This window comes from Acanthaster planci, linkage group LG13 (assembly GCF_054643075.1).
Source record: "Acanthaster planci isolate LZ-2023a linkage group LG13, COTS_SCS, whole genome shotgun sequence".
Classification (NCBI taxonomy): Eukaryota; Metazoa; Echinodermata; class Asteroidea; order Valvatida; family Acanthasteridae; genus Acanthaster; species Acanthaster planci.
The window spans coordinates 15502539-15512004 of NC_141789.1; the positions used below are offsets into that span (position 1 = coordinate 15502539).

Sequence of the window (9466 nt, forward strand, 5' to 3'; positions counted from 1 at the left end):
AGATGCGTTCGTGTTGCGGCAATAATACTGAGTTGTATTTCACTAAAACTGAAAAGTCACCTACACCCTCATTCTTTTCAGAACTTCGTTGAACTTTGCATTGTAAATTAGAAAAAAATCGATATAATCTGCGTAATGGGGTGCACATTTCAGCTTTTACAAAATAAATTACCTCAGCAACTTGAATGGACTATTCCTATTTTCGCGTATTATTGGAAAACAGACAGACAACTGGCGGAATAGAGGGCGCCTTTCATCACAGTGGAAGCATAAAGCTTCTTCCCACAAAATCCTCATTCCGTTGTCACCCTGCCCTTGTGCATGTTGCTCAACAAAAGCAAATTAATGGACCGTATCTTGTGGATTAATGTTTACTGTTAACACATTCCTACTGATTTTTTATTTTCAAGTGGACAGTGATGTGTGTCTTTGATCTTGTTGGCATGTGCTAAGGCTACATTGAAAATTCCATCAAACTTGAAGCCCACTATACTGTAGCCTCGAGGCGGAATGCACGACGTCATTGTGTTAAGCCTTATACTTTCCATCCCGTCATAATCAAAGAGTGACATTATCCAAGGGTTTGGTTTAGTATTGGTCTCCCCTGTAAATCATCAAATAGGCCTAGTTCTGAAATCCACCCATGCTTTAAAGAAGTAAAGAGTCTAATATCCGTTGAAATGTAAAACCTCAATCCAATGCATGCCGTAGCACGTTGAAGTTTATTTAAAATTACAATTCCCTTCAATATAAAACATTTGAAGAAAATGCAATAAAAAATGGAAATTACTGATAAGTAGGAAAGCAGCAAACATTATTTTGGTAAACTTTTGGTACATGTACAATACACATGCACTTTTATCACATTTAGCAAGCATTATTAATTTGCATACAAATTTAATTAGTTGTAGAGTCTGCCTTCAAATTACAACACAAGTAAAAGATACACATTTTAAATTCGATTTCTGTAGTTTAATCCATGCAATCAGAATCAATTTAACAGAAGAAAGTTAATGGTGAACCGGAGATTTTTCAAACAAATTATAGAAACAAGCCTATATACATTCATAACATCAGACTGTCTACAAGAGGACTGCGATAACAATAAACCAAACTAATCTAAAACCAAAAACGAAAAAAACTTGCCCAATCGTGACAAACTGTAAACATAATTGTCATATCCATCAACCTACGATCACATTCATTATACCAACAATAGATATCTGAATGACCAATGCACACACATTGTTGACCAACCAATAATTTGAAATAAAAATAGAAAATTTGATTATGAAAATAAAGAAAACAAAAGTGAAAAGAATCTTGAAAGCTCATAAAGTAACAGAAACCACGTTTCTAACGAAATTCTAGTGATTACAAGTTACTTTTTAAAAACATTAATAATAAATGCTCATTTAAGCACGTGAAACATGAATTCCTCTACATTAAGCTGCTCCTAAGAATATCACTAGCGCGTGAAATATGTTTTTACGATGGTTGTTTTGCCGTGTACATTGAGCACTTTAAAGATCATTTCGAGAATGAATCTATAGCTGGGTTAATGTGTGCTATCAAGAAGAAATTAAACAAATCAAAGTACACAAGAGGGCGTGATTCAGCGAAAAGACAAAAATAGACATCTGGAATTTCCAAAACCCACAATCGTGCGCATCAGTAACTTAACTACTAATGTGGTGCTTATGCTCCAAGCATCATGTTTTCTGAGTCTGCTAAGTCTGGTGTATAAGTCTCGAGTGAAAGCGAAATCGAAAATAACCCCCTCAAGTTTGCATCATTTTCATGTGTAATCCTGGTTTTGAAAATTGCATTGTAACAGAGAACTTTGGTTTAACCATGTCAATGGAAGCCGAGATCAAGTCTCCAAATTATTGAAGATCAACAGCACCTGAACCAAGATCCAATTTCAATGGAAACTTGAAAAGTGTACTAAATATTGAGGTAAAATATGGTAAATTATCGCCTTAATAAGAAGTTTACAAAATACAATTTTAATAGGATAGTTTAACGAAGAATATGTGCTAATGCATGGCCTTACTCAAGGATCGAGATCCCGCGTAAATAGAACGCATTTCCCAGTCGGACCTGGTACATATCGCGAATCAAGAATTAATCTAAACACGATACGAGACTTTTTGATGCCATAGAAATGTTTGCGAATACACCGATGTGACCGATTCTAAAATGGGCGGCGCGTTTTGGGGAAGAATTACTTGTCTTAACTCAACGTCTCTCGTCAGAAAGCTCTGGTCTTCCTTGGGAGAGTGGTGCGCTTGAACGATTTACAAGAATCTTGAAAATATAAACCTGTTGACTGTGTAATTTGAGGATGTATCTGAGTCACATTCTACGCTGATCCATGGGTCGACATCCTGCTTAGGAAACAACTGAATGGTCACGTACACAGTGACAACAGAGAGGATCAAGGTAGATGCGGCCCAGGCCCATCCATCGCTTAGCTGCTGAATATGAACCAAGATGTCTTCCAGCGTCTTACTGCGTTGTGACTTTTCTTCTTCATTTTCAACGCTGCTATCGTACTTAGCATGCCACTTCATTAAGATCATTTCTTTAAAATATCGCCAAGAGTACCCCGCATCCAAACCCGCAACTGCCACTGTTGGCCACAGTATAAAAAGAATCTTGTCAAGCCACGTAAAGGCTGTCCAAATCTCTAAGTGCATGACCTGAACTAGAGAGTTCTTAGGATTTCTTATCGTCGGCAAGGTGTAAAGAGTAAACGGAACCATGGAGGCAAGCCCAAAGACGCCCAAAGATAGGGATATCATCATCCACGCCCCAACAAAGTCACGAAAGCTGAGAAACCCCAGGGACAGCTCTTTGATGTCGTGTTTTGTGTCTTCGATGTTGCCCTTACCACGTTCACTGATTTTTTTAGCAATTTCGTAAAACTTCTTACGATGTGCGATTCTGAAGAACGAGATCACGAAGCAGAAGACTCCATAGTAGAAATATCCGAACACGCCCCCAATAAATCTGAGCACTGAGAAAGCATCATTTTGGCAATTGGTTTGGCCAGATTCGAAGGCAAACGTTACGACTTTCAAAAGAATGCAGGCAATAGGTAAAGTCATGAAAAGAAAGAAATATAGAATCGGCCGATGAGGACCGTAACCTGCATGCATCTTCAAGTATTTCTTCGACCAAACTGACAAGCGGTTTCTATGTTGATCGTAACACAAAGACAGATACAGCCATCTGGATAGACAGAATGTAAGAGTGATGGTCAGGTGAAGCAGATAAGTGAAGTACCACAAAACGAAGACTGCGTTCTCCTCTTTGTCCATGAACATGACGATTATCACAAAGAAATCTAGGACATGTAAAATTACAACCCCAGCCAAAACGAATACTGGTGAAAAGGCCCACATTTTCTTGCAGCATCCATACTCTGTCAACGAGAAATGAAATTAAATGTATCAAAATGTTGATATCGACAAGTTGATAACGACGACTATGACGACAAAGATGGTGAATTTTAAAGGGAAGATCTGGTTCATAAGTGATCGTAGATTTGCGTATTAAGAAATATAATACAATAAACAAAACTAAATTCAAAATAACAATTAATGCTTGAAATAGGACTAGAATTAAATGTCACATTGGAAGAACAAATTCGATAGGATAAGGCAAACGAAACGTCCAAAAGAGACTCATGAGAATGGAGATTTGAAATGTATGACGTTCCCCTGAGAAATGAAACTCCCACAAGGATCTTAAATGCAATGAACTTTGTACAGCCACACAGTCCACACTCTGGAACATCCTTGATAAAACCTATCCAGCCCTGTCTGTGGCCCGCAAAAAAATCTGATATGACACCCTTTCGGGGTTTGCATTTAACACCCGCACTGCAGAGAAATTGCAAAAATGTTCACGTGGATAGGAAGTAAATGTGGAACAGACAGCAAAATAAAAAAGAAGACAAAATACAAACTAATAGCACAGAGTATTTAGCTTTGGCAAATACAGCACCGATTCCAAGAGAGACGTGTGCTTAGACACTCTCAAGTGTGGCTATCATTCCCAGGAATAAAATATGATAAAAGGAGCGTTTGGGGTCGCTGTCCTACCTGACCAAAAATCCTCTTCCTGACCATTTTTTCCATCCTCGCTTGCTCCTGAACAAAGAGAGGAGAAAGTGTCAATCTTAAAATCAACGAGTACATGTGACAGCACCATGGCTTCGTAGGCACCTCTTGGTCACACTTTAGTAGGCCTACATCCTGCACCTGTACATGCCGTATAGGCAATGCACGCAGTATTTTTTATCAAGGAAATGTTGCTATCACATCACATAATTAATTAAAGAACTTGGATGATGGTTAAGGTTTGAGATTCATAAGTCAGGGGGTTCGAATGAAAAAGCAGTCTACAGAGAGTCATGTTACCTCATGGTTACCACGTTTGGACCTGATTTCCGACGGTTGTTGAAACAATTTCGTTTATTCTCGTGGTGAATTTAGCATAAGAAACCATTTGTTACGTTGAATTAATGCTAGACTTGAGGATTCATATATTTCTATGAATTTTGAATCAGCTGTAGTGACCAAAAGAATAAAATCCGCACAGCGTGGAGACCGACTTAATGAACAGCTCTCAAGATGAGATAAAAGCAAAGTTGACTTTATTCCCCCTTCCGCCATTCTAAATTTTTGGTCCATCGACAACCTGTCCAGTGAAGTAAAATAAATGTATAGAATTTATCTTACCTTCACTGCGACAGCATTTGGAGCATTTTGCCACCGGATACAAGCCTAGGAGGAACAGGCCAACCTTGACGATCCGCGGGAGTTTCTTTGGCGATATGGGCTTCTGGCTTTCACATTTGCTCGGAGAAGACGTATTTTCGGATGGTTCGTCATTGTTATTAGCTGGTGGTACTGGAGCATCGTTGTTCTCTGCATTTTTATTCTCAGCATCGGTGATTTCTAGTGTAACTTGATTTTGCTCTGGTTCCTCAGACATTTTGCGAGCTATTATTATTACAACATGGATCACGGACATATAAAACTACGCACGTGCCTTCTGCGATTAGAAATCTCCTTGCAACCACGATGTACATGTCATCTGAAGTCTTTGTGCCTGAACCCTTGGTATGGACTGTTCGCTGACGTTTCAAAGTCTGGAATCGTTTCAAAGTACACCATGAAATCTGGAATCATTGTAGAGAAGTAAGAGTTGTGCCCAGGAGCTATGGCTACGGCTGGAAATATTCATGTGCACCAACAGAAGCCAACAGTCAGCTCCAGTCGCAACCGTTCTGGTTCGAGCACGGCCGAATTCATCACTACGTCAATCAATCCATAGGGAACAAAGTCTTACCTTACACCAGGAAACTTAGGACACATCGAATCACGACGAGCGAATGGCGCCGATAGAGGCCGCCCTTTATCATTACTGGAATCACAAACTGAAATCCAATCAAAACACACCGACAACCGTTGTGTTGGTAGCGGATGTGCAAATCGCAAAAACGCTTGAAGCATACAGTTTTTGTGCTATTTTTAGAAGCTCTGAAAAAAATTAACAAATGATCCACTTTCACGCCAAGTATTAAGTAAAGCAATCGTACAGTCTAGTCCCTAAGAAAACAACACCAGCAAATAAAAGCAAGCATGTTGGGACTGTAAAGCTTTGTTGTTGTGGTGGTTTTGGGGTTTTTTTTCTCCGCAACATCATGTTGAATGAGCCCGGCGCATTCGCTTTTGGATTCGTCCCCTCCCCCGACACCAAAAGCTGGACACGCCTCTGATACAATCTAAGAGTGGGGAATTGCCTCTTATCGCATTAAATGCCTTCCCATATGCGCGTCAACACTTGCATATCCGTCCAAATCTCCCCTGGGGCGATTTCGACGGCGAATGCAAGGCATGCACGTGTTATGTTAATGGGGGTCGATTTTTGTGTCCACAAAGGTGAAACTCATGATAAACGCATCGCGTACGAAATGCACCCCCCTAGTACATATCCAAGGGATCCTTTAAGGTACGGGTATCAAGGCAGGACGCTTCTTCGAGTCAGGAGTAATGTCGAGTAATGTAATCATGTGCTCGTTATGACAGAAATACAAAGGATGCCCCGTTGTCGTTATTATTAGACTTGACTCAAGTCGGGATCTTGTGTGAACGAGTCTGTGTCAGCCGTTTGTACACAGCGAAATAGTTCATCTACCAAAAGTGGCAGCAGCCAATCAAATTGCTGGACTTGTTTTACGTCGTTCATACCGCCATTATAATGAAAGAGTCTACAGGTCCGACTATTTTGATTGGTGCAAATTCCAAGTCTGACTAGTATGGTGGAAATTCCGTATACATTATGCAAGATCATGTCGACATCAATATTAATAACTACATATCAATGACGTAGGTCTGATTGGCTTATCCGTTAAGTTGCACATAATGACTGGTGACACACGTTGTACAGTCTTGACGTTGCCGCCGGATATCGCGGAAAACTATCAAATGAGGGCGCCTAAGTTATACGAGAGGCCAAGCGCGACGACCGTGTACTAGTTATATTGTATGAAGGGATGGCTGACCGGGGAAGAGCAACCGAACTCCGCTTGATTCAAGTCTATGTTATCTTTTTTCTATTTGTTTCTTTGTAAACACCGCAGCCTAGTTTTCCTTTCCTGAAATCTAACATGGGTTTCCCTTGCTAACCTTCTGTTTTCTCCAAATTGTTAAAATAGGATTCAAATAGGCGCAATAACCTTATTTTAAATACATTTCAAGCTTTTTATAAAGTAACTTGTAATTTCGAGTCTCTAAGATTTCAAAAGGTAACTTAAAAAAAGACAAAAATTAATAAAATCTGCATTCAAGGAAAATTTTAGCTCATTGACCAAAGGTTTGAGTTTTGAGATGTTCGGGAAGATTTAAATATATGTAATATTATATGTTAGATATCGGAAAAGCAAACGAATTTAATAATAGGATCACTTGTAATTGAAGTGAGCGTGATTCCACAAAAATTCCTGCCGTAACACTAGGTTTTTCATTCGCCCCTCTATGTGCTTCACTTCGATACATTGTTGGCCAGTGGAGTGAATCATATATTATTCTGAAGGCTTGAGTGCAGATATAATGACCAAGGCAAGTTCAGCATCACTTTTGTGCCAATTTTTATACAGCTTTCGTAACACAAAATGAAAATAGATCAGACTGAAATTATCACGTAATTAAATAGGCCATTTAAGCAGCATAACCCCCCAGATATTTTTGAGAGGCATGTAATCGGAAGTAGAACTACTTATCCCCAGCCAATCGAAAATCAAAACAATGGGAATTTTTTACCAAACCGTAACAGGCAACCACTAACCAACAACATAGGCATGATCGTCAAACAATGATCATAAAGCAAGCTAGACTTAAAAGGGACATCACTTGTATGAGGCCTAGGTTCCACTCGACGCTCAACGCCCACAAAGAGCAAATCATGCTGTAATCTTTTGTCAAACAATCATTGGACCGAGTTTATTTGAATAATAACAAGGGGTCACGTGCTCATGACACGTGCGCACTACGTGCGTTCAATACAACAGCAAGTAACCAACAGCGCTTTGCACATTCATAGCTTTGACATCATCCTTCAAAAAATGTGTGGAGCGCATTCGCCTCCTCCCAGCTCCTTGCGTTGGCGGTAGGTGACAAGCGGAGGCGTTGGCCGGACGGAACCTGTGGGTAGAGGGCGCCCTGTATTATTACAAAGGACGGAACTGGAAATCCTGCAAAATTTATCTCACAAGATGAGCGCGGGTCCAGACAATAAACAAAGAGAATCAGTATGGCTTTGAAATGGTTACAATGTATATAATTTCATTGATATAAACTAAATCGGGTGGGTTACTCTGTTATCGTGGCAATAAAGATGATCCTGTCCTTGCTACTTTTGATACTTTTCACCTTGATTTAGAAAGATTTCCTTTGTGGTTCGATGAAGTTTCCTCTATGATGGCTCAAAAATTTGCGTGTGCCCGGTATGCAAGCGAAGGTGGGGCCCGGGTTCTCTGTTACCACGGCATAGAGAATTGGCTTGTACGAAGGCTTTAAAGCTCTTTGTTTATGAACAAAATAAAAATGGACAGAATGGATACCGCCTTCAGCGGATTACAAAATAGCCTTTGTGGTAAAGGTTCAATCTTGCTTGTAATTCACTCTGTCTTCAATTGTCTCATTAACGATGCCCTTTCGAAGAGAGAGCGAGACGGGAATGATTGCACTGCGTCACCTTACACTAATCCAGCAGGGAATAACTTCAATTTACCTTTGATTTTTTGGGGGTAGACGTAAACCCATTCTTTTATCAATGTCTTAAATATTCCTTCAAAAAGTCTTTCTGAGCTCTAGGCCTACTTTCACAAGAGTTATGACCATCTCATTAGGCCTAAACTATTTCATTTATAATTAACGTTAGAAATTCTAAATATCTCTTGGTAATTTCTTTTAAGATGCACTAGAAATGCAACTAATTGAGACAACAATACCGACGTAATTATTCGCTACTATAATTGCCCCGAAGGGTAAGAGCACAAGTGGTGCACGTCTATTATTATGGAGACTGGGGGCGCGCTTTACGCAAGCAAGCAGTTTTTCAAAGCAGAAGTCTTTACATTTACTCTGAAAAAAGGGGCACTTTTGAAGTTCAAATGTGTGTTTAGACACCTTTGGCCATTGCAACAAAGAAATGGGAACGACGCAGTGGATATTCATGAGCAGGACGGCGTTAGAAATAACTGGTAAAGAGATCGACGGTAGGTAATGACAGACACGGTGGAGGAAATTTACAAAATTTTCATTCCATTGTTATAAAACTAATCTTAAGGCCATAAGTTATTGATTTCCCGAGCAATTATTGCCGATTGTGAGCTTATTGGCAACCGAGTATACATTAGTTAGATCATAGCGGATATCCATGATATATATGATAATGAATATCATTTCATCCATGCGCAGATCATAGCGCAAATCGGTAATTATTTTTATGTGTATTTGCAAATCGATTTCTTTAGCCCCTTTTATGGTTATAGGGTCTTATCCATCACTTTAAAGGCAGAAAGTGTAAATTTCAAGTTTAAAGAACTACACTGAGTACCGATTTACAGATAGTGATTTTTCCGAAATTAAACATACGGTAAGCGCAGGTAATATGTGACCATGAAGCTCATTTACATAATTTGCATAAAGACTGATGAAACAATTAGAAAGAAACATTGGTTGTTGGGAAGAGTAACGACTACTCTTCCTTTGAATGCTACAACTTGCATCATGTTGCATCCACAGTTAAGATGCAAAGTATGACGTCATCACCAAAGGCAGCATGAGACAGCGTGATGTGCAGGCAATATGGGACACTGATTCTAAGACAATGTAAAGACATTATAATTATTTTGAACTGGAAAATATTTACACACGGAATTTCACTT

General features: G+C 39.4%; 1 protein-coding gene across 1 annotated transcript; it reads right to left on the reverse strand.

The window, feature by feature from the left end:
• Window positions 1-683: 683 nt before the first annotated feature.
• On the reverse strand, window positions 684-5336 carry LOC110973793 (uncharacterized). The gene is made up of 3 exons (XM_022224894.2): window positions 4752-5336; window positions 4113-4160; window positions 684-3430 (listed from the first exon to the last, which is right to left on the reverse strand). Exons 1-3 carry the CDS (start codon window positions 5044-5046, stop codon window positions 2301-2303), a joined length of 1473 nt encoding a protein of 490 aa, XP_022080586.2. The 5' UTR covers window positions 5047-5336; the 3' UTR covers window positions 684-2300.
• Window positions 5337-9466: the final 4130 nt, after the last annotated feature.

Coding starts and splice junctions, on each gene's coding strand:
- LOC110973793 (XM_022224894.2), bottom strand. CDS start 5,046: ATGTCCGTGATCCATGTTGTAATAATAATAGCTCGCAAAATGTCTGAG. Junction 4,161..4,751: donor CAAATGCTGTCGCAGTGAAG/GTAAGATAAATT, acceptor CTCTTTGTTCAG/GAGCAAGCGAGGATGGAAAA. Junction 3,431..4,112: donor GGAAGAGGATTTTTGGTCAG/GTAGGACAGCGA, acceptor TCTCGTTGACAG/AGTATGGATGCTGCAAGAAA.